Source organism: Neolamprologus brichardi, chromosome 23 (genome assembly GCF_056152115.1).
Source record: "Neolamprologus brichardi isolate AB-2024 chromosome 23, ASM5615211v1, whole genome shotgun sequence".
NCBI lineage: Eukaryota > Metazoa > Chordata > Actinopteri > Cichliformes > Cichlidae > Neolamprologus > Neolamprologus brichardi.
Window position 1 is genome coordinate 5610177 of NC_142125.1, and position 26024 is coordinate 5636200.

The 26024-nt window shown below is 40.6% G+C and overlaps 2 protein-coding genes across 3 annotated transcripts in view; both read right to left on the reverse strand.

Moving 5' to 3' along the window:
- yjefn3 (YjeF N-terminal domain containing 3) overlaps nucleotides 1-12972 on the reverse strand; it is a 52058-nt gene extending 39086 nt beyond the window's left edge. The window contains exon 1 of the mRNA XM_006800389.3: nucleotides 12593-12972. Within this exon, the coding sequence (XP_006800452.1) occupies nucleotides 12593-12660 (68 nt within the window). The 5' untranslated portion in view covers nucleotides 12661-12972. The remainder of the gene's footprint in view (nucleotides 1-12592) is intronic.
- Nucleotides 12973-16670: 3698 nt separating this feature from the next.
- gatad2ab (GATA zinc finger domain containing 2Ab) overlaps nucleotides 16671-26024 on the reverse strand; it is a 29112-nt gene continuing 19758 nt past the window's right edge. For both annotated transcript variants that reach the window (XM_035911898.2, XM_087836140.1), the window contains exons 3-11: nucleotides 21366-21489; nucleotides 20984-21115; nucleotides 20264-20335; nucleotides 19350-19466; nucleotides 18972-19172; nucleotides 18559-18808; nucleotides 18029-18429; nucleotides 17677-17899; nucleotides 16671-17467 (exon numbers count right to left, since the gene is read on the reverse strand). In XM_035911898.2, the coding sequence (XP_035767791.2) occupies nucleotides 17334-17467; nucleotides 17677-17899; nucleotides 18029-18429; nucleotides 18559-18808; nucleotides 18972-19172; nucleotides 19350-19466; nucleotides 20264-20335; nucleotides 20984-21115; nucleotides 21366-21489 (1654 nt within the window). In that variant the 3' untranslated portion in view covers nucleotides 16671-17333. The remainder of the gene's footprint in view (nucleotides 17468-17676; nucleotides 17900-18028; nucleotides 18430-18558; nucleotides 18809-18971; nucleotides 19173-19349; nucleotides 19467-20263; nucleotides 20336-20983; nucleotides 21116-21365; nucleotides 21490-26024) is intronic.

Sequence of the window (26024 nt, forward strand, 5' to 3'; positions counted from 1 at the left end):
GGTGATCTGGGTGCTCCCTGCAGATCTTTCCTCATGTCGATAACTCATAAGAATTTACACCATGACAGCTGAAATTGATAACTGGGAGAAAATGGGGGAACATATGATGGATACCTCAGTGTAACTGATGAGTTGAGCTGATCTTTCAAAAATATTTTTAAATAATTTTAGTACACAACCTCCGACAACTAGTTTTTAACCTTTTCAATAGGCAACCTAAGTTCAAGGTTCCAGTAAAAATAAAGTAACCTCGACCCCACGTCCTGCCAAGATAAGCAACACTTTCTACGAAGAACAGGATAATCCCAACTTTGATTTAAGCACGTATCCACACATTTACACACACACACAGTGAGTCACAGACTGTTCTGAAATAATAAAGCAAGAGTTTTGCACAGGTCCTCGCTCAGATAACTCATAAGAATTCCTCCTAAACATACCTAAAGTGGAGCTAGAATTTGAGGCTACAGTCACCAATTATAAAAACATCAGTTGCAACTGTATTGGCCTGACAGACTAAATCTAAATCTGAAAGAATCCCAAGCAGGCTAATGCATTTTGCCAAATGACCACTAGGCCACTGGCTGCATGAGGTAAAATGGTAAATGGCCTGCATTTGTATAGCGCTTTACTCAGTCCCAAAGCGCTTTACACTACATTCAGTCATACGGCAAGCTATATTGTAGCCACAGCTGCCCTGGGGCGCACTGACAGAGGCGAGGCTGCCAAACACTGGCGCCACCGGGCCCTCTGACCACCACCAGTAGGCAAACACGGGGTTAGTATCTTGCCTGGGATCGAACCACCGACCTTCTGATTTGTGGCTGACCTGCTCTGCCACCTGAGCTACAGCGTTATCAGGTAGGGCAGTGTTATCTAACATAACACGGTAACTGTTGAAGAGTTGGGAGTTCGCCTTGTAACCGGAAGGTTGCCGGTTCTTGCCCTGTCCTTGGGCAAGACACTTCACCCGTTGCCTACTGGTGGTGGTCAGAGGGCCCGGTGGCGCCAGTGTCCGGCAGCCTCGCCTCTGTCAGTGTGCCCCAGGGTGGCTGTGGCTACAATGTAGCTTGCCATCACCAGTGTGTGTGAATGGGTGAATGACTGGATATGTAAAGCGCTTTGGGGTCCTTAGGGACTAGTAAAGCGCTATACAAATGCAGACCATTTACCATGTGTTAAGGACACTGAAATGTAAGCGCTTGAGCGCATGTGTGCACAGCTCAGTCTGGGTTTAAGAAGAAAGTGAAAAGGAAGTTATAATAATCAATCCCTCATAATAGCCCACAAAAAATCAATACTAACAATAATAATACAAAATAATCCATAACAAAACCAGAGCTCAGCATGGATATGAGTAATGACAGAGGTATGATAACAAGGATTATTCAATACACAGTAAAAGAGGCCATTGTCTCTTTTTCTTTTCAGCAGACTGAAATCTGTTATTCAGCGAAGCACAAACCTACAGCTTGGATGTGAGCCTCCATCAGAGGCTGATATGGTTTGAATTGTTGGAAGGTATTTATCAAAAAAAGCGGCGTGCTCAAGTGTTCTTGTTGAAATCCCTCCCTTACTGAAACAGAAAAGTGAGGTGCCAGGCAGCGTACACTAAACCATTTTTTAAGCTTTTATCTAACGCCACCATCATCTACACAAATAAACAGGGACATTGCACACCCACAAGCCGGGCCTCTTTTTTCCTCTTTTTTTCATGGCTGTCAGTTTCTAAATGTAGCTCGGTAAACAAAATAGTCAACAATGATGGTGCAAACTGCATGAATATAATCTAGGCAAATAAACATATCACATATTTGAGAAAAACACATTTTCATGAGTTCTTTCTTGCCATAAATAATGTGATAAGGTAATTGGACAACTTTTAAAGAATATAATGAAAACTATTGGTGCTAATATTTTTTCAGTATTACATTTATTGTATAGAAGGCCCCTTCAAAGAAAACATTCTTCTTTTAACCTTGATCTTATTGATACACTCACTAGGCACTTTATAGGTACACCTGCTCAAACAGTTATTAATATAAATATATAATCAGCCAATCACATTCCAGCAGCTCTACGCATTCTGGATATGTAGACATGGTCAAGATGACCTGCTAAAATTCAAACTGGAGCGTAAGAGAAGAAAGGTGATGTAAGTGACCTTGAATTGGTGCCATATAGGCTCAAGTATTTCAGAAAGCGCAGATCTCCTGGGATTTTCCCTACACAGTCATCCCTAGGGTTTACAAAGAATAGTCTGAAGAGTTGCGGTTCTCAGGAAAAAAAATCCCTTGTTGATGCCAGAGGAGAATGGCCAAACTTTAAGCTGACAGGAAAGCAACAGTAACTCAAATAATGACTCGTGACCTCCAAGGTATACAGAAGAGCATCTCTGATACGCTACAGCAGCAGACGACCACGACTCGTCAGCAACTGCATGACACTCTCATATCAATAAGAACGAAAATGTCCAAGAAATGTTCCCAGCATTTTGTTAAATGCATGTAGTTAAAGCAGTTCTAAGGAAAACCTCCTCGTCTGGGGATCCTCAGCCCTTCCCATGAAGGTGGCACGGATGCCCCTCCGGTGGTCCTCCTTGGGCTCTTGCACTCTGGGGCCTCTGGATGTCTGGGGCCTGGATGTCCTCCATGCCTGCTTCATGCCCTGGGGGACGGGGCTATGGCTCTCTACACCCTCTTGCAGACCATTACATGGGGAAACCATTTGAATACAAGCACGCTGATCCACACAGGTGTGCACACAGGTGTTCACTGTTCATAGACTTAAATCACACCTTTCTTGGCTGCTACTTCAAAGCACATTGTGCGCTGTCTGTCCTGCGTGCTGCACAACAACATTCAGTATTTAGTATTTACTGCTGTTTACACTTAGCTAGATTAATGCGATGGTGTTGTGTTTAGTATGTTGCTTTGGGTTTTTTTTGCTTGTTTTCTACTCTTTTTCTCTCAACAGGTGATCCCGGAGATATTTTTTCCCCCTTTCTCACTGTCCCTCTCCCCTTCTGTTTTTCTTTTCCTTCCTCTTTCTTTCTCCCTTTCCTATCCCTCACTCATGTCTGTCCCGTCTGTAACAACTGAAAATAAAATAAAATAAATAATAAAAACAAAGGTCGATCAAATGGACCAATACGGCAATGCCATGATGATCCATTTGGCAAAATAAATCCATTGGGTATCCTTGTTGGTCTTCAGACAACAATTCTGACGGCTAAAGAACCAAATGGGACAGGCAAAAAAAAAAAAAAAAAAAGGTGTACCTAACAAAGTGGCCAATGTCTGTTTGTGGCCCTGATTTCTATTGTTCATTATAACATTTCCCTCACTAATTGCATTGCTCAGAGCTTGGGAACAAACAACATCATAGGCAGGAAACCTGAGTGGCCAGATAATCATGTTGATTAACAACAGCTATATTATTCGGGCTGATCAAAAACAACTTAAAGTGAGATGGAAAAACATGAAGACGTACAAGGAGAAGGAGGGGGAGAACATGTCTCACCTACAACACTGTTAAGCCTACTGAACTATATGAAAAGCTCATATTCAAGCAACACAATAATTTAATTAACCAAAGGTAATTGAAGCACAGTGTGAACCTGCCAAATGAAATAATGCCCTGTCTCTAATAATAGCCTGGTGCTCTGTTTCACTGAGTCAAATGAAAGCGCCTGTCGTCAGTGGAAGTTGTGAGTACTTATACCTTCTTTTTTTTTTAAAAATCACAAAAATATGAAAGTAACACCTGAATGTGCCATACAAAGACTGATTATGCAAGACACACACTGTCATAAACTCAAAAATATTAAGCAAGGCCATGTAGGTATGTTCTTTAAACTAAATGTGAATAAAACACAGAAAAGAGAACACATTTATAATTAATTTATAAAGCAGCATTAAAACTGTGCACTATATTTAAATCACAGCCCAAAACTACTATAGCAAAATATGTTATTGTGCTTTCCAGGCAGCTATTGGTTTCCTTTTCTATTTAGCAATCTCTTAGCACTTTATGTAGGTTTGAGCATTTGATGAAAATTTAGGGGTGAAGGCCCCTGAGGCATCTAGATGAAAGGTTTTCAACAGATGTCATAGCTGAATATGTTTTCTGCCACCAGAGAGACAAAAGTGCTTGTCAAACCGATCTGATACACATTAAGTCACGCACACAAACAAGCATCCTTGACGTACACAGTGAAATGTTTCAGGTTTTAAGTATCCAATCCTAAATCTTTAAATTACATTAGATGTCTGAGGAATAATAAATGAAATATGTCTCTGTTAAGAGACACCGGAAATGACTGAACACAGAGAGGAACCCTCTTAACTTCATCTTGTTATGCATGCACAAGAATCCACTGTTTCACAGCGAGCAACGTGGAGAGCTGAGCACAAGTGGTAAGAAAAGAAGGTTCACTCCTAACAGCTGGATGTATTGAGCAACCTCTTAGAAAATCATTCAAATTTGCTCCAGTGGTTACCCTCCAACAGCCTCTTTCTATCACAGTTATCTGGGCTAATACAAAACTAGCAGCCTTTAGAGGTGAGCAGATGGTGATAAGCACAGCTAACACTTTAAAAGAATCCATGTGAGCTTCTGCAAGAAGGTCGCTCCCGTGATCTCCTACCACTTACGATATTTATCACTGTTTGACCATACTGCATCTCGTCACTTTAAAGCACGAATGATTTTCTTGTGTTTTTGCAAAAAAGCGTCTGTCTTACCGCTCTGAATCTGCACATGCAGACATATACCGTGTGCACCTGCTCTAGTTTGCAGGATAATTTGTAGTATATGTCTTGTCACAGAAACCACGAGTGCACATAAGCGAATCAAACCCATCCCATCACTTCAATCCGCAGTAAGTGTTTGACCTTTTGTGTCTTTTTTTTTCTTCAAACTGATGACTGCTAAAGCAATTGTTGGGTTTTGTGCGTGAGGGTGCATCTGCCATTGTATGTGTGTTTTTGTTTAAAATAAATTGGGGCACTTTGTGGGGAATATTGCTTTTTTTTTCTCCAGTGTCCCCTGATATCCACTAAAATCCCATGATTCACAGTGTGGCCATAATGAGGAGATGAGAGTCTGAGCTCTGCCTCTCTCGAACGGCTCTCTTGTGTTCTTGATTAACAAAGGCTGCTGCCTGGAGACTGATTTAAACCTGAATCTACAGTATTTATTTTGTTTTAGGTGGTCAGGGAAATGAACATAAGAGCTGTCAAATCTCAGGTGAAACAGACCTCAACCTCACCAGGGAGGTGGTGTTTGGTGTGAAATCATCAACATGAAAAATTAATTACCACATCCCTGTATTTACCTTCTTAGTTTCTATTTAGCCGTTTAGCCTTTGGCTACTGTGTCAAAAAACTTTTATTTATTTTTAATAGAAAAAGGTAAGACCTCAGCTATAATTTATTAAGTACTAATTAGAAGTTGTTTAGTGTGACCTGCTAGCTTCCTGGTTTTCCTTCCAGAACTATAACTGACAGTACAAACAAATAAAAGTCACTTTCTTCAATGCAAACATTATTTTAATAATAAAATGATCAAACTTAAAATTTTCTGTAAACTCCAGATAGTTACAAGATCCTCTGTCACTGAAAAAACTGAAAATAAAGTGCTTAGCTATTAAACAGAGGTACAAATGGTCATGAGATTTCTTGAACATTAATTCAAATTCACAAGTTAACAAGACATTGACCCTTTTCTCTTTTTCACTCAACTCCATAACTTTCCCCCTAACCGCTTTGATCTTTTGCTCATACCGAGGCTCTAAAGTTGTAGCTGGCTGCATTTGGATAGCTTTAGCTTTTGCCACTTTTGTTTGTTTAGTTTTTATTCACTTCTTTAAAACGATTTAAGTGTCTGATTAGGTTTGTTGTTATGATGTTTTTCTGGTCGTCTCTGCACACCTTACTTTGGTGACCCTCACAGTGAGGTGACTCCACGCTAAGTTGTTGTTAGCTGGTATGCAACTGGTATGAGGGTGACTGGCCAGTCACCAATCAGGGTCTAGAATGCTGCTGAAATTTAGGGTTTATTGATTCTGGTAGCTTGAATTGATCAATATCTATCATCTATACTCTAGTCATAATCCTCCGATTAGAGACAATAAAAGAATTGCATTTCCGTGTTATTCAATTTTGTGTGTTTTTTTTAAAGACTTGTAAAACGGGTGGTTAAGCTAATTCATTGAGCTAATTCATTCTGGTGTGCGGGCACAGAGGTCAGCTGCCCACACTATGTGTTATCATTTAATTTAGTGTGTGAAGTGTGTGTACAAATTCATAGGCAGTTTTCTGGAAAAATATTTACCTGATAAATATCTACATGTTGTCGTTTGGAGCATGTTAGCATGCTGATGTGATAGTCTCTAGCCTCAAATAGATGCTAGCGTGGCTACCCTTCTTTGTGTTATTACCAGAGAATTACATCTGCTGCGCGCTGCAAAAAATGCCTTCGTCAAACTCCTCTTTCAAATAGCCTATATGCTTAAAGTTGAGCTTAAAGTTCTTTAAATAATCCTCATGAATAGTTCTCCAAGCTTCTTGAAGGACATCCCAAGCTCTTCTTTGGATGTTGGCTGCCTTTTGTTCTGTTCCTAAGAGAATCCCACACTGTTTCAATAATGTTTAAACTTCAAATTTGTATTCAGACAGTCAGACTCTTTCTGTGTGCTATTGTATGCTGAATCCGATTCTGATTGTGTTTGATTTGTGTTCATAATTCCCTCAGTTTTGACAAGATCTCCAAAAACCACTAGCAGAAAACTGTGACAAAGACTCCGCCATGTTTTACAGATGTCCCTCCTCTCCTGACTTCCTACATACACACTGACAACAATTTGAACCAGGAATTCCACATTTGGATTCATCACTTATCAGACCTGTTGCCACTGATTTTTAATCTGTGTGGCGTGGGTGTGGTCTCTGGCCAGCTGCAGAGGAGGGGTGACACAGTGAGCTCCCAGGGTGGCGCAGGGGCGGGGTCAACAGGTGTGCTGTTGACATTGATTGTGTGTCTTTTTATGTTGGCAGTGACAGTCGGAGGGGGAGCAGACGTGACAGCACAAAGAGAGCGGGAGTGGCTGTGAATGAAACGACAAACTCCAAATAAAAGTTTTTCTGTCAAAATAATCGCTCCAGCGTATGTTTATTGGGTCGAACGCTACAATCTAGTTCTTGTGTAATTTAGCATGCCTCAGCCTTTTCTCCCTGCTTCCCTTCCTTCAGAATGTCTTCTTGACATCCACGCTTCCAATGAGTTTATTTCTGAAGAGCCTTCAGTAAACAGATGAATCAACTGAAGGGTTATATGCATCTCTCAGGGCCTGTGTGAGGTCTTATTTGGGCTTTTTTCCCTATTTCTTAAGGACATGACCTTCAGATACTGTTTATCTATTGTAAGTATAAATCTTAAAATAGGAATTCATTCTTGTCAAATGGGAATAAATGGTTTGCTTTTGTGACAGACTGCTAGTAACAAAGTAACTAAAGATACCATTTAAAACTGTTTGTGAGTCTATTATGTGTAGACACATCACTGGTTCATTGCTTGGTTAGATGCCCTTTTTATGCCTGAATGATTCATGGGTCAGTGTTAAGTGGCTTAACAGACCATAAAAAGAAAACATTCCTCTTAAAAAGTTCAGGTAGAAAATTTTTTAAAGACCTTCAGAAAGCCTGGGGAAATATTGCTCAATATCACAAAAATACGATTTAATAAATAAAAATACAAGAAAATCTTACTTAAATCTATTTAAAATACAAGAAAGTTTTTAATGTTATATTTCATTAATAATTGGGGGGTTATCAAAAGCACTCAGTGAACTTCATTAATTACAATTGCGCTATGTATGCTAGAAAAGTAAGGACATTTTAAAAAAGTAGATCACAAAACTTTGAAACCCCCGCCCACAAACACACACACACACACACACACACACGATATTCCTCATTCAAACATGGTGAATGGACATATTTAATCTGTCTTTAATGGAGGAGAAAGGTCATGGCCAAACAGTGCCCTGCCCTCTGGCAAATCATCTCTCGCCTGATCCTCCCTCTCTGCATCTCAACCTCTCTGCCCTAACCATTACATGAAGCCTATAAATAAATGCTGGAGCTGTCACACAAATAAATGGAGCTGCCGACATGGGAATTGGTGGCGGGGAGCTGAAATGAGGGAGGCAAGCCAAGAGAATAACAATAAGCTCAATAATAATTTTTGTCAAGGTATGAAGAACATGAAGGCAAAGCAGGTAAATTCAGATAGCTGATCGTTCTGACAGGAGACAGATGAAAACATCTCATCTCTGTGTGAGTGGCTGCAGGCCTCAGGTGCAGCAGGCCCAGCACGGGACTAAAACTACAATCACTGTTAGAGCTGAGGAGATATTATTTAAATATGTGGATATACTGTGCTGGCAAATGTTGAGAAGGCTTTGTAAAATTTTCCACTGAACACAATTACTAAATACAGCCTGGTAAACATCCAGGCTTTTGTGTTGAGGTATTTTCACTTCTTCTGCCAGGAGGACATTATTTGCCTGAATGCACAACACACAAGCCCAAAATTTGCCCTCTGCGATTTACTCATCTGAACTTTTAGAGGCTACCGGCAGCATCAAGCACCTGTGCTGATTCCAAGGCCAAGTCATCGCTAGCTCAGAACTACTGCCAACATTGACAGGTTATCCACTGCCTTGGGCATGAAATCAACTCAAGTACTTGAGTTGATTTGAGATCCAAATAAAATGCTTTTTTTTTGTAAGAATTAGTGCCACACATCCTATATTGTATTATCTGTGTATCTCTGTAGTTTGTTATTAATTCTGCAGACACCACCATTAACACACTAACACAGCATGATTGTGGCATATTGAGGATTTTCGTTAATTAACTAAATGGGTTGCTGCTTGCCTCTGGCAAATGCATTAAAGTTTCTGTATAATTATATCAGATCACTGAACAGCTTTATTTGCAGGTTTGCTGTACGAACAGCTTGTCAGCTACCAACTATTAAACTGATATCCGTTACCAACTCAAAATCAATATGTCATTTTAGAACGAATTATGAATCTCTGCTTCATTTCATTGTGGGAATACATTAGAAGAATGGCGCATACACAGGCAATATGTCCATAAGCATATAAATACATGCTGAAGCTAATAAATTAGCTTTATGCTGTTTAGAATTACACAAGCCAAGTGCCGTTATTTAAAAGTCGCACCTTGTGTAGTGACAATGAGAACAGCTTTATAATCAGCTACCCCAGTTATGTGTGTATGGGGGCTTTAATTGACTGCCTTAATTGACTGCCAGCCAGTCCCAGTCAAGCTGCAGAGATCTGAGAGGTTGACAACTGGGAAAAAGCCTCTTGGGTGACAGTTAATCTGTGAGCCTCAGCTGCTCGGATGTCAACACACAGGGAGAAGAATGCAAATGCAGGCGGTGCATGAGGAAAGAAAAAGTAATGTATCTAGAGACATTAAAAAAAACTGATTTATTGAAATAATATGTACACAGTGAAAGAAACATGCATCAGAGACTTTAATATGAAGACGTCCGAAGGTACCGTGTGCCTACATATATTATAAAATCCAACAGGGGACACGGAATATTTTTTATTTAAAAATTCTAAAAAGAAAAAGAAGACGCCATCTGTCAGGGCTTTGTTAATTCTATTATCTTATTTTAAGTGCACTGATGGAGGAATAAGACGATTGTCATTCACTTGTGAGTGAACACACACAGTTTCAGCAGATTAGCCTGAGACAAAAACAGCAGGGCTGGAAAGCATCCAGGCGTTCGCATCACTAATCCTGCCATCACACTGTAAAATTTAACACCGCTCACAGTCTTTCAAGGGGTTTGATAAGCACCATCATTTCTGACTGTGCATGTGGGAGTGGTATTGTGTGCCTGTTCATGCCTTAAAATACCATTAGTGTTACGCAGTTATTAAAGCACATCAATAAATACATAAATGTTACCGTAGTTGTTAAAAACATTTACAGAAATTAATAAAGCAAAGCAAAGCAAAAAAAATAATCGTCTTTTTTTTCTGCTTGCTATTCTTCTTCTTCATTGTCAAAGCTTTGTACAACATCTTTCTCATAATTGCAACCATTTTCACATACCCAGCAGTCGACTTTGATGTGTAAGCTAGTCTTCATCTCATTTAACTCCACAACAATTTGAGTCATGTGACTGAACAACATCCAAAACTGTTATTCTGTTAGAAACTGAAATTAATCACTGGTCTACATTTGGGTACAACCCTTGCTCTTAATGACCAAAACATAAAGCTAAATGGGCTGTAAAATGTTTTCTTACATGGGGTTTCTCTTATCTGTGCAGACTCTTTTGACTTTAAACGTTTTCTGGAAAAACATTTGATTTGCGTGTTTTGCTCTGGCACTGTTTCACTGCATCCCAGAATGACAACAGATTGGTGTTTTGAATATAAAGTGGATCAAAACAGGATTATTAGTATGCACATATACACTTTAGTGTATAAGGATGGAAATAATGAAATTGGCTACATGATTGAAAATAAGTGACTTTGCTTGAACAGCACTTTTTCAGTTAAACAATGCAATAAACAGTGGTTTACTATACAACAACAGAAATAATGAAAAAAAAATTCTTGTTAAATTATGCAACGTACACAAACAGGATGGGACAAAATGAGCGGAGTTTATTTTAAAAACAACATTGTCACAGATTCTTTACTTTAAACTAACAGCTATTAGTAATATATTAAAAACATCACCACGTCTAATATTTAGAGGCAAAGAACTAGAGGAGCCTCAATTTCTTAGAGGATCAAAAACAGAGTGGGACAAGGCAAATCCAGTCTAAATTATCCACTGTAGTTTAACTAAAACAGCAGGTAAAATATTGATTTCATTGTTTTCATTGCCTAAGTGAAGTTTCAGTGATGGCATTTATGATCAATTAAACTGATTGTAAATTTATATCACCTTCTAAAATAACACTGAGGTTTCCTACATGCCAAACTGGGACATTTTATAAGGTCCCAGTTTGGCAAAACAAGACTTTCCTTAGTTGTGGGGTGAGGAAGAAATATTTCAGTCTTATCTTCATCTAGCTTTTAGAAGGTTCTTGCTCATCCATTCATTAGTGGCTGACACAAAGTCAATTTCCATGATAGCATCACACAGCTGCTGCAGATTGGTCAGCTGCACATAATCTGAGTCTCCTGTTCCACCGTTTCCCAGCACTGTTGGGTTGACATCTGGTGACTGTGAAGGCCATTTGAGCACTCTGAACTCATATTCGAGAAATATTCGAGATTATATTAACTTTGTAATATGGCATGCTATTCAGCGTGATCAGACAGCAAAAGTTACAATCTAAAGGGGATGGGCATGGTCAGCTCAATAGTGAGTTAGGCTGTGCCATTTAAAGGATGCTCGTCCATCTTGCCTCAGGGACTTATACAGCTTGACCGCTGTTAATGTTTAATGTTTCAGACGAATGCCTGACTCTGATATACAAGATTTAAACTAGCCTAGAATTCCTCCAGAAAGCCCAACCCTTTATTTCAGAAGACTAAGTAAAGGATCTCCTTGTTAAATGTGGCTGTCATAGAGAACTAGTTCATATATTTCAGTTATCAGTATTTAATTGGAGTTAATTTAAACTTAAGTGAGCATTGTTGCTGTACTGCTGTAGCTCTCAGACCAGACTCAATAATATATATATATATATATATATATTACAATTGACAAACAGAAACATCCAGACAAATGTTTAAACATCTAGAGTGTCCTCCAGTCTTCGAAGGGTTAGAGATGATTCCAGATTTATAATGGTTGTATTTTAAGACAGCAGCCAACATGAAAAGTGCCTTATGTGAAAAAAGGAAAGGAGGCAGAGCACATGTCTATAAACCCCAAATACAGCATAAGCCCATGATACAGTAAGTATTAATATTTTTTCCCCCATCTCCAATTTGCCAGTAAAAGTGATGCTACGGAGGTAGCAAAGAGAACAGCATTACTACACAAACCTTAAATCGCATAACAAGATTAGACATCTTATCCTGAAGGACACAGAATAATAAGATGCTTTGCTTGGTCCAAATTAACCGTGGGTGTTCTAATTAAATAATAGCCTATATCTGTAGTAATTTGATTTGATGCTTGACTGGAAGAGCAATGAAGAAAATCCACAACGGGCAAAGCAGTATAAAAGTTTCCAGGGGTGGACCCCATAATCATTACTTTAACTATCATTTCCACTGTTGGTGACTGTAATTGATTGCCCTCAGTAGTTCCCTAAGTATCTTTCAGCAGCTTGTCCTGAACAAATTGTAACATTCATAAAAACTAAGATTCAAATCAATACTTGTCTTTGATGCCTTCTCTTTGATGTTTCACTCCATCTTTGCTTACTAATTCTGCCTGTCACTATTGTATGTCTTTCTCACACTGTGCTCCTGAAGTGATGACAGTAAACAGTGTGGGAGGACATTTAAAAGACACAAATTCGAAGCAGAGACGAAGCAGCAAAAGAGCAACAGAACGGAGCTGGTGCCTACCTGAGATAGCGCAGTGGTTCTATGGTCTCAGCCTCTGCCTCAGCTGAGCTATGGTTCATCTTGTCCATCTGTTTTCACCCAGCGGGACTCGGCAAATATGAGAAGGGATGAGCTGTGCCGCTCCAAAGAAAACACTTGCGTACCTTCTGTCTGACTCAGATGCAGTGGACACACTGACTACTTCTATGTCTGGGAATAGACTGAGAATCGAAAGGGGCTCTCTACGGCTCTTGATTGGTTCAGGCGCTGGATGGTAATTACTGGCTGCTAGATACACTCACTCTCACACACACACACATACTGAATCTTGTCTCTGTATCTCTGCCTCTCCCCTCTGTCTCTCTCTCCTTCCCACTGTGGCCCCGACTTGTTCTCTGATAAAAACCAGCCGGCTGTGTGTATCAGCTGCGCTTGCCGGGAAACCCAGCCAATTAAGAATCAGGAGGCACGGTGCTCCTTGGCTGATTGGCTCGGGCTGCCACGATCATAGCTGTTCAGTCATCGACGGTGCAACAGCCTCCCTCACTTCCCCTAAATTCACAAAAGCACAAAGACGTCCATGCATACTCCCTGGTTGCCAAAGGATCCCTTGATGGAGAATCGAGAGCAAGCACCAGAGTGAGGAAACACTCGACTGCTCCGTGAATCACAAACACTACCATCTCTCACGTGGTGGTGAGAGATAAATTAAATCTTACCTTAACTGAAGTAATAACACTTTAATGCCAACGTGGCTACACAGCAGTATTTTGCAGCTCCGGCATTAATCATAGGTGATATTATCAGAGTGATAGTTAGGACCTAAATAAATGTTGCCACTTGATATGAATCTGAAAAAGCTGATAAACTGTAAACCTGTTGAAAATGCAAACTTATTAATTTACACAGAGCTGCGCATGCACACAGAGAAGGGATATGTATAGCAGTATCACAAGGAGAACCTGTGGTTGCCAAGGAATGAGGCTCATGAGTGGGTTGTGGTAATAAACAATAGCCCACTTTCTTTTTTTAAAGGTCTCTCTACCTTTTTCACCCTTCAGTTTGCCCGGACTTTCTGACTCCTTACAGCTCAGTTAACAGACTGACGCCTGTATTTCTTTTCCATTACAGAATTATCCTCCTGCATTTTTTTTCAAGCTGCATAAATGTACCTATTAGGAAGATAACGACAAATTCCAAGGAGGAAAACAAAAGGAAAACCTGGGCGTAAGGAATGTTGGTAAACTCTGTCCCCTAGTGGTCTTAATTAATATAGCAATAGCAGCCCAATAGCAGCAAAAGAGGGGCAATAACCTTTGAAAGCCTGAACCATGAAAAAAATTACCAGAAAATTCAAATTCTTTGAAAATTTGGTATTTACTGAACCACCTGACAATATTTTTTAGTAAATTAAATATTCATTTGAACAGATGTGTTTCAATTTGCATTATATTTCCTGGCATTTTGAGGGCAGTAACAATATTGCTGTGCCATACTGCAAATTTTCTTATTGATCCAACACCAAGTATATACAGTACAGGGCCAGCTTACTTCATTCGGTCTGCCCACCAGCAGCAAAAAAAAAATGAGACCAGACAGGTTAACATCAGTGTTATCTGTCGGGAAAAGTTAACTAATTTTTGACTGGAATTTTACATCGACTTAAAAAGGAATTTGACCTTTTTAACTTTATGCATTTAAAAGGTTTTTGCAATGTGTAATGTATTCTAAAAGAACAGCCTAAAAAAAAGAAAAAGTGCAAGGGCAATGCACAGATACAGATACCTGGTAGAGGTAAACAAGCAAGGAGCCCAAAAAAAGGGGGGTGGCAATTTCTATGACTCCAGCCTTAAACACACCAATAGGCTTCCAAATTTTCAAAGTGGCCACACCCTTTTTCTAGAATCTAGGTGGATGAGTAGATATGTCATGTAGGGAGGAAACTATACCAGGGTTTTGTGCTGCTTAAAATCAACAGTTTAGCTTGGGTGTATAGGGATTGTTCTAAAGTCGCCCTCAAGTGGCCACTAGCAGAACAGCAATTGTTGACTGCAAGCTGTCAAGCCGAAGGAATAGGTCACTTGGTTAGATTTATCTTTAAGTTTTTATATACACACACACATACTGTGTCTATGTTAATGTGTGCTTTTTAGCTTCATTGATTATCATTTATATGCAGTCAGTTCTAGAAGTTGATTTACACCACAAATAAACAGGTCAACCAGCCATGAAAGAGGGATTAAAATTAGTTTTATTATTTGATAGAGCAGGAGAAAAAAAATAAAATCACAAAAAAAAAACCCCAAAAAACATTTTTCCATACGGTTTTCTTTTTCATTTGGGCAGCACTTCATTTAACAGCGCGTCGACCCCAAATAAACGGAATGGTGATGTTGTCAAACAGCAGCAGCAGGCGGCAGTAGTCAGGACAGCGCAGGGTTACTTTTAGCAGGGCACGAAGTGATGGGCTTATTTCGATTGCTTTTCTTTCGCATCCACAAGACGTGGACCGCTATCTTCTGCCTGTCAGGAATGTGCAGATAACTTGGAATATTTCTGATGCTACAAATAAAGTTAGAAACTATATTCCTGTACTTCTATCAGCAGTGTACTGGTGCACCATCCTAAATGAAACCCAGGTGTACAGTGATAACACAGCGCAAAGGATGTTCATTTACCTAATGCTGGCAGCACATACCAGCAGGGCACCTGACAAAAACTTCTGAGCTGAAGAGTATAATATTGACATGAATAAAGGACTCAAATCCTTATGCCATTTAAAAAAAAAAAAAAAAACACAAAAAAACCCCCATTATATCTGTATTGATGAAATCCAGAGTGAAGCAACAGGCCTGTAAGACTGGGAGTTCTGATCAATGAAGACATAAGAAACTGGATCGTTTCTACGTGAAAAGTGTAAAATAAAAGATAAAGGAAGCTGGAAAAAAATCACTGCTGGGGTGGTCAGCTTGTCAGATGGCTATACCACTTCTCATTAAACAAACCTCTGTGATTAAACTTAAGACAACATTTTTACATTTTAATTTAGAGACATTTTTCAAAAGGTGCCCGTAAAATCATTGCTAAGTGGAGACACCTGGACCACCCCAGGGGTTGAAATGAAAGAGGGGGGGGGGGACAACACATGGTAGTAAAATAACAGAAGTCCACATGCAATGGAAAAATCCCATTTTACATGTAGACATATTGTACTTCACTAGCTTATCCTGTGCTGCTGCAACCTGATAGAAATGCACTATAGCTCATGTGAAAGGCAGAGTTAGCTCAATTCAATGACCTGACAGAAACCACACACACTTTAATGTTAAAGACTAGAAGTTCATGTGATTTGTTGCTATAGGGGTTTTTGCATAACTACATTCTGAATGCTGTCCAGCTTCTCTCGGACCAATCATAGGGTATGTGGGAGCCACTTGACAAACAAGAGAAAACAAATTCTAAGTGAAGATCCTTGCAAACTTAGGGCATACGCATATGTCTTTACTAACCCTATAAATAAATTCAGATAGTTCGTCTATAGAAGGGGGGGAAAAATGCACCACAACCTATGACTAAAAGCAAAAATAATGTCAAAAATATGACATTCCTTACACCCCCTCAGTTTAGCATGAATTCATGTTTATATTCAGAGAGGGTTCAAATAAACTAGAAACCTTCTAGCAGAAGGGATTCCATTTGGGCTCCACTAGTTCTTTGGAAGGTTTATTTTACAATATTCATTAAGAATATGCCCCATGTTTTTCTTTTTTTTTTTTTTTTTTTTTTTTTTTAAACGAGTCAGTGAAACCTTAATTTTTATTCTTTCTCTTGATCTTAGAAAAAACAAAGCATTTAAAAGTAGGCTGCAACATGGAACCCAGCAGATGTAAAACCACCTCAACAGTAACATTAGCCTTTAAATTCAGACCTCGACATGAGGCCACTTCCAAAGTATCAGGGAGCACAATATTCCAAACACAGTATATGACTTACAGAAGAAAAGACAAAATCCTAACATTCAGCCATACAAAATAATCCAACACACATCGACTTCTCTATTATACACGCTGTAGGTTTGAGAGAAGAGGCAGTCTGTGTGTAGATAGATTTTTTTTTCCTCCAGTTTTCTTTTTTCTTTCTTTTTTTTTTTTACTTTATTCATTTTTGCAAAGCTGAAGCAGTTCTTATTTTGTGGATGGTCCTCAAAGCTCAACAATTCCTGTAATGAGGTCTTCAGTTACGTTCAGTTTGGCCACCACAGCCTCAGTCTGACTGGTTCAGACTAGACAAGGGCAGGAAGTAAGACGAATCTCTTACGGTGGGTAATAGTATTTATTACTTTTCCTTGCCTAATCCAGAGGCAGAGGAGCTCAGGGAATCTCCGGAAACTTCCTCTTGGTGCAACTGGAAGGTTCAACCAATATACAGGGAAGGGGAGAGGCAACATCACTGAAGAAGTCTGTAAAATTGTACACACGTCATCCATATCCCTCTGAAAGGGTACCCATTTTATATTTAACATATTCCTTGTATCTTGAAGCTGTCACAGCACAACTCCAATGGGGGAAGAATTCAGAAAAGGAAGAAGGTAGCAGAAGTATATGGTGAAAGGTGTAAGGACACCTCTATCCAACAAGAAGAGGCCAATTCTGCACCGTTTTGGCCAGAGGCCGAATCCATAGAAAGAATTAGAACAATGTGAATGGCTGTTATTGATGTTAAGGGAGCTAAATGTTATGGTGTCAAAGGGAGTGGGATTGCATTATTTCCATGCGTTTGCTGCTTGGGAGATGGAGCGGGAGGGAATCATGTCCAGAAGATATTCTCGCTGACGCTCAACTGAAGCAGAGGTCTTATGAGCAGACAAGCTGGGGTTCACGTAGGCCATGGTCACACCTGTCAAGGCACAAATACGTAAGCAAACACCTGAAAAGTACTACAATGAAATATGGAAATGAAAAGGTGATGTCAGAAGGAATGGCACTGAAGAACAAAAAGTAACAGTATAACTCAACCTTACAACAGAGCGATTACTCCAAAGATGAATAAAATGTAAGAACATTTGAAGTGCATTCTCTACATAACTGTGTCTCCGGTTTATATACCTGCATTGCCACCGGTTTGCTTCCTCCAGGCAGCCACGTTGCCCTGGTTACCACTGCCACCAGCACCAACCTTTGCCCCCTGCTGCAACGAGCGAGCTGCAGCATGCTTACCGGACCTACTACCCAGTGCAGCTGCTGTCACAGCATTCTGCAGCTGGGAGGAGGAGAAAGAGTGGGCCACACCGCGAGCGTTAATTGCAGACTGGAGGTGTGACAGATGACCCTGTACAGACACACAAAGAGATTGGAGTTTTGGTGCAGCTGCACTACATTACATTAAACCAACATTGTGGCTGTGGAAAAACATTCAAACCACAAGCCTGGTCGTTCAACGATACAGTCAAATGCTTACCTGCTTAATGCTGGAGTGGTGAGTAGACACAGGTATGTGCTGCATGGCAGCCCTGACCTGCTTATACTGGTGGGAGACCAGCACCTCATTTTTGGACAGTGAGGAGGACAAGGTGGATTTAGAGATTGAGGAAGCAGAGGAGGAAGAAGAGGCTGCCTGCTGGAGGATACGCTGTTCAATCTCCTGCTCCTGTTGGAGTGCTTTGACAAAGGCTGCCTTCAATCGACTGGTGTGCTCGGCCTTTAGGGCCTTTTTCTGATTGGACGACATGCATTGGTCACAGAGGATGGTCCCAGCCTTCTCCTTTCTCCAGCGAGAGGTAAAGTCAGTCTTACACTGGGCACAGGTGTATGGCTCTTTGGGAACGGAGCTGGCCATTGCTGCAGTTGGGCCAAGATTACCTACATGATGGATAATAGACCCATGGTAAACGCAGAGGTTCTTTGGACAAGGTTTCATACTATAACATTCTGCAGGTAGCTCTACTGCTGTTCTGTAACATCTCCAAACTAGTGCAAACATGTACCCACCTCTGCCGTGCATCTCCAGAAGTTTTTGCACCACTTCCTCTAAGCCCAACAAATAAATGAATTCATTATTGGCTGCAGAAGGCAGGAAGTTGAAATCAGGGGCAGGAGGTTTTGGTGGAGGGATCTCGAGCAGCGTCTTCTCCAATTGCTTACGTAGTGCAAGTTTAGCAGCTGCCTGCCGGCTGGCTGGAGAGTCATTGACACCAGAGTTGGGTGAGACTGAAGAGCCCTTTAGGCTGGTTGGAGAAGCCTAGACACCAAAAAGAAGAAGAAAAAAAATCCTGTTACAAATGACTATGAAGACACCATTTTTATATTTAGCAGACCTATGCAATGAAAAGGGTTCCAAAGTTAAACACCATCTGATCTAGAATTTCTCCATATTCAAATGCAATGACCATGTATTGCCTTACCTGAGGGATGTTGACCATGACATTACTGTTGGCCACATTAGCCACCCGAATGAGTCCCTGCTGAATGATCCTCTGGCCCTGGACCTGGACATTGGGCACAGAAGCCCTCGGAGCCAGCAAGAGTGGAGGGGGCCCTGAGCCGCTATGCTGCTGCTGTTGCTGACGTAGACTGGCTATCTGCTGGGGAGTCACTGCAATAGGCTGATAGCCACAAACGGACACACAAAAACAGACATTAGAGAGGACAACTATCCACGAAATCATGGAGAGATGCGAGAAGGAAAAAGAAAATATATATATCAACCAAGAACCTTAAAGTTAGTTGACAGAAGAATAAATAAAAAAAATTAAGGTTCTATATACTTCCAAAACACTAACCTGGGCTCCTCTGACCAGGGGGGGCATGACGCTCTGAGAGTTGTGTTTGGACGGGATGTGTTGGCCACCCCGCACCAAGGGAGGGGGAATCACTGTGCCTGAGCTGCGACCCGTCACCTGTAAAGTAAAAACAAATTGATCAAAACTGAACGGCCTTCCTCCACACAAGTAGTAAACTGTCTGCCGTGTGTTATACGTCTTATCACTGCTATAATATTCTGTAGTTTTACATGCAATTACACAATAGCAAGACAAAGTTTGTCAACTAACAACTCTGGTCTGATCATCTATATTACAATAACAGCCAAATACAATGTGAATAAACAAACAGCACATGAACTGTTGTACAGAGTAGGTGAACTCTTAAATTTAGTAATTCAAAGAACTAGATTATGCCGCACCATAACGTGGGTGCTTTCTTGTCTTGATATGTCATCCAACCTCTCCAAACCACTCAACTGCCCAAAGAACGCAGCCCCAAGAGTGTTTTACAATGAACTTAAGACATGTCTCAGCAGTTACATTCTTTCATATTTGCATGCTGTGGTCTTGGTGGAATAATAGCACAATGACTACCAAGACCTGAACTTTCAACAACTGTAGAAAGTTTGTCTCATTGTGAATAGATGGATGCCCAAGTCGTGAAAAAATATTTTGAGCCCCAGATTCATGTATCTCACCAACTGGCTGGACTGTAAGTCAATACTCAGTGAGTTTGATGACAATGAAAAGAGAACTTGTTTGACAAACACAGTTTGAATAAAAAGGAATTCCAAACTGTGACTTAGTTAATGACAAGACCACATAATTAGAGCAGTCAATGCAGAATTTCTGGTTTTTCCAAGTGGTTCACAAACAACTAGTGCAACTGTAGACTCTGCAATATAAGTTCGGACGAATAAGTGAGTAGCTACCTGAAGGGATCCTTTGCTTGATGTAATACTACCTCTCACCAGAGGGGGAGGAGTAGCCACAGAGCCAGTAGCCTGAACATTAAGGAAACAGCATTACAAAACATAATATTTTAGTACAAACATTACATCATATCTAAAACAGACATTTATAGCCCTTCTTCACTAGTACCTAACTCAGGTCACCTCGGCATGACTCCGTTTTTAGGGTTTTCCATTAGGTGGTAGTACCTGGTACTCTTTTAGTACCTACTCAGGCAGGGTTCCAAGTGATCAGAGGCTATCTGAAAATGTGATGTCAACGGACTGCATGCCATCGATTGGCTAGTCAGTGGTGTCACGCGATTACTGTCTCCTTCACAAAAATCAAAATCACAAAACCACCCTTTTCTAAACCTGGTATCGAGGTAAATGGAAACAAAAAAAAAACCCAGTGTGGTCCCCAACAAAAAGCCATACACTGAGCAGCCATATACCATAGCCTCGATGTCCTTTTTTGTGGAGGACCTCACAGGACTTTCAGCCGCACTGTTATAACAACCTTAAGCTCATTAGGTGGTAGATCACTGTAAAGGAAAATGACCAAAACACAGTCGTGTAGGTACTAGTGGAAAAGGGCTATCAGAAGAATGGGACTTGTCTGATAAGAATTACTTGTACCTACTGGCTCATACAAAAATAACACAGATAAAACTACAAAAAAAATGTTAAAGGTCTTGTTACCTTCTGTACTGTGCTCTCCTTTTGGATCTGGCTCTGTCGTAGTTTCTTCAGCAACACTAGTTTGGCCTCTTGGAGTCTTAGTTCCTCCTTGAGCTGTTTGATGATGCGCTCCCTTTCCTCGGGTGAACTCTTCTATAAAATGCCATAGAAGATAATAATGAGAAATCAATTATAAGGCTGGGACTTTCCACAACAGATTAATTGGGCCAACTCAACACATTAGATGACTGAAATAAAAGCACATAGAATGTGTCAAAAAAAATTGCTGCATCTGTTTAAGTGATACATTTTTCTATCGTTTTTCGGACAAAGTTGGAAAATGGAGTTTCAAATCAGTAAACAGAAAGGAATCGTTACCGATGTATAAATTATTTTTTCCTACCATAAGTTTATCTGTGTCAGTCTTTGAGAAGCAGTGGCCATTCATGAGAGGACTGGATGGCTCATTGTCCGATAACACAATCACATCATCTGGCGAGGGCGGCTGTCGCTCTTTCTTAATGTCGCTGAGGAGAAAAATATTGAAAGATCATTTAATAAGAGACTGCTTTGTATTATACTTTAATACACTTTAGTGTTAAAAAAACTGCAGTTACAATGTAGTTTTGTCTTTCATCCAGTAGATGGTAGTATTCAATTATAATTTTACCTTCCTTGTTGTAGTGTGAATGTGTGCTAGGACACACAAGAAGGAAAGAAGCAAGAGATCAATAATGGAGTAATGGCGGCAGGGGAAGAAAGCAACAACCCATTATCTCTGAAGAAAGGTAAAATCGACAGTCCTTCTGAACGCTCCCGTCCAACAGCAAGATTGCACCCAAACAACACAAAGGCCAAATTAAATGCATTTATTTTTTTGTTTTTAAATTGAAGAAAAGGCTGAAGACTTTTGATGAAATGTTAAGTAGCTTTTCCTGAGCACCAGGGAGAACAAAGGCGACTAGCGGAAAGCTTCATTTGCATGAGTCTGCAGAAGGGTGGAGATAAGAAGTTGGGGGTTGTTGTAATTTAACAGCTCATGGACCATGGCAGAAGAATAAATCTGCCTCTGTCACGGTGGGGAGCCTGTCAGGTACTAAAAGACTCAGTGGTAAGGAGAACTAAGGGAGGATGGGCTGTGATATGACACTATGTGAGGGGTAGTGGTTAGTGCCATACTGTGGAGTTATGCATGTACACATGCAGTGTAGTTATGTAATTGTTCAATTGCTGTCAAGCTGGAGGCTTCAGGGCTTCAAGCGCAGACCCAGTTTGCCACTCAGACAAGGCCTCACCCCTCCCCTACCTCTGTGGCGAGGCCTGTGGCCTAGCCAGATCGGCACAGCCTGGGCCTCAGCTCTCCCCTCCCTCCCAGCTGCCGACATCAGAGTCACAAGCTGAGCAGAGCGGCGGTCTGCTGGAGACACTGGAGAGGGTGACAGTGAGGGGGAGGGGAATATACATGGCCAGGAGCCAACCTATTGTGTACACTCTCTCTTACTCGGTTACTTCTTCACACACCCCTCCCCCATCCTTACTTACTTCTTCATCTTTTATACTCCAACTCACTGACTCAGACCTTCACATTTTTCTCTTCCTTTTGTTCACTTCTGTCTCCAGACACGTTTCTGTGCCATCTACTCCTCCTTCACAGCAGCTGCCCTGACAACAACCCTCAGCAGATATTGCACGATCAGTTCAATAAGGCAAGCAATAACCATGTTGTTTATGGGGCAATCATTTCCTTAGACTAAGCAATCACAACACAAATCCCAACAAACACTTGGTGTCATTAAAAAAAAAAAAAAAAAAAGGGAGGGGGGGGGAAAGAAAATTCAGTGCTGCCGAGAACACGAACCCTCCTAAAAGAGTACTTTCCTGACAGGATTTATTAAAATCTGGTTTGAAAAGAATAAAAAAACATGCAAGTTTTAGAAAATGCTATTCCAAGAAAGATTACCGTCCCTAAGCACAGCTAAGGATTTTCTCCCCATAGGTTTACTTGTCTTTTTATACAACATGATTAAAAACAGCACAACACATAACTAGGCACTAGAGGAGAGGTGGGAGCTTCATCCTCTCAAACAAAAGCTTAATGGCAACCCAGCTCCTTGACTGACTTAGTCGCTCTGCCAAATGACACAGAGCACCAACCACTGCAAGCTAGTAACTATTGAGAACAGCTTACACAAGCATCACAACACACACCAACTTGGTTATGTAATGTCCAGGGTTTCTGCAATGCTCGGCTTCCCCAATCGTAGATTCACACTGAACCTACTGTAGGACTGCTGAATAAGTCATTATGAGGTGCAGTGGAATTTTCATTCAGAACGCAATGCAATACTGCCAAGTGCCATTTCAGACTACGCAAACTCTCGTAAGGTAACGAAATTCCATGGCTAATTACAATAGCAAATAGAACAACGTGCACAAATATTGGCATATAGTTATAATGTACACGAAGAATTAACATGCATGCAAACTACTTGAGTAATGCCTCACCTTAGGGCAGAGGTCGACAACCTGCCCTTGCGAGGCATGGGTTAGAATTAGAGTTAACTGTGAAAATTTATATGAATTAATTTATCCTCTCCCAATTACTGCCATCCACCCATCACTCACATGTGCTGCTCTTTTTTTTTTTCTCTGATTGTTTGGTAGGAGATGCTAAAATGCCTCTTTTGATGTCGAAGGCTGCCGATGCCTGCTTTAGGGACAAACTTGTGAAACTGCAAAGTTGAACACACCAAGCAAAAACTTGGTCGAAAGGTCTGCAAAAACTATAAGGCTATAAAGTAAAGTTATAAAAATTCTGGTTACTGTCAAAGCCTGCTTCTGTATTAAAAAAAATACTAAAAAAAAAAAAAAACCCAAAAAAACGAGTTGGTATGGTATGAAAATGCCCCCCAAAAAAACATGGTATAAAAGCACCCTAAAGATCTGGATGTTCATCAATGGGGGAAAAAAAAAACCACAAAACCCAAGCTTCCCCCCAAAACAGAAGTCTCTATGAGCTGCTAAAATTTGGCTTCACATGTCCTTGCTAAGTAAAACACTGAATAAGAATGGTGTTAATGGAAGGACGGCGCAAAGGAAGTCTGTGCTCTCCAAAAATACTACATTGTTGTACGTCTCAAGTTAACTTCAAAAGGCAATGATGTGAGTCGATCAACAAGGGCATGGTACACCAAAACCAGCAACTTGTTCTTACTATTAAAAATGTGAAAGGATCAAAGGTTGAGGCTGAACTGCTACTTCTGGGCCTGGATGCCCTTTAGTTCTTTAGGGAACAATGAATTCAACTGAATCAAGAAAGTTTAGCGTATTTCAGGGGAGCATTTACTGATGTGAAGCTTAAGAAAGGAGCTGGATGATGGTCATGATAAGAAAACCAGTGTTTTTGAACTTAAGAGTTCCAACACCGACCTAAAGACTACACTAGGTTGTGGATGTGGTCAGCTGACAGATGCCCTGAACAAGTGGTGCTGAAGGAGCTTGAAAAATGCATGTGTAGCCAGTTCATTATAGTGTATCATGTGAATGAGTCTGCAAAATCACCCCCCCAAAAAAAACCAAACAAACAAATATTGGACAGCACAGACATCTAACTGGGGCCTTGCAGTCCCTTTCAATTTATCTAATTTATGCTGCTCAAACCCCAGCAAGTAATCACACACTTGCAAATGTGGAAACTGTAACACCGTCTTAACTGAGCTGTTGCACTATGGCATAAAAATGGGTTATTGATACATTTGTTTATGAACTGAAACAGTGTTTTGTAGTAGCAGGAACAATACAAAGTACTCATTGTTGTGTAAGACTCCTGAGCATCTACTGATAACATCTCAGAAGCTCACTAAATTTAAGAGCTCCCTTGATTTTTCCAGCCTGCACTGTGAATGATGACTCAATGTTTTCAATAAAGATCATTTTTTTCAAAGTCTAGTCAAGTTTTGTTTCTCAATAGTTGTGACGTAGATGAGGATCAGACCATATTTTATGAGTAATCGATTCAGAAATCCTGGTCATTTCAAAGGGTTCATAACTTATTTTTCTGCCAACTGAATACATGCACACTTCCAAGATGTCCAGCTCAGTTCAGTTACTATATTTTTCTCTGGCGAAGAAAGATGTGGTTTGCATTCCATTTCAGTAATAGTTTTACAAAGCTTGCCAAGACGCACCAAGTCCTCTATATAGTACAACAATAAAATCATCATTATGCGGCGAGTATGCACAAACGCATGCTGAGAGTTAAACGGGGGCCAAAGGTGACGCCTGTGTGTCGTTATGATGCACCACAGACAGAGCCAACAAACTTTCAGCATAATCACAACCCTGTTCCACTTTAACTGCCATCAGATCAGTGTGTGTATTTATCGCTCTACCAAACACGCATCACATGACATCAGGCATTTCTCTGAGTAGTCATGTGACACACCCACTACCCCTCCTGGCCCCTCCTTCCTCCAACTGCTCCTTCCAACGTGGAAACCATGGCAACGGCCAGTTAGAACCAGTTTGTGACACATAGCCTTCATTTTGTGTGAAGTGTGAGGCAGAGTTCAGGTGCTGCTGTGGGAGAAAATGGAGCCCAGGCCTCAGGAGCCTCAAAGTTTTCAAAATGGGGGCAGGCTGCCGACAACCACACAGCGACTTCCTGTATGACTCCTGTCAGACCACTTGCTGGTGCAAAGAAACGAGAAACTCCAATCGACACGTCTCAGCACAAAACCTTGCGTTGTGCATGAAAGCATGAACTTCAGGGCCTACAATACATAAATAACTCTTGAGAAGTTTTCAAACAATCTTGCACACAAAAATGTGGATGAGTACTCCAACTCAACTGTCCTTTTAACCCATTTGATGATTGAGTAATAGTTAAACACAATCAAATGGAAACAGAAATTTTTTTGCATTTTGATGATTAGGGTCTATTTTATGAAAGTGCAAATATGTGAAAATTGTTTTCTTTGGAGACAGCTGGCTGACTATGCAAAACTCAAGACCCAGTGTACACGCAAGTCATAAACACTTATCGATACCAGTGGGCGATAAT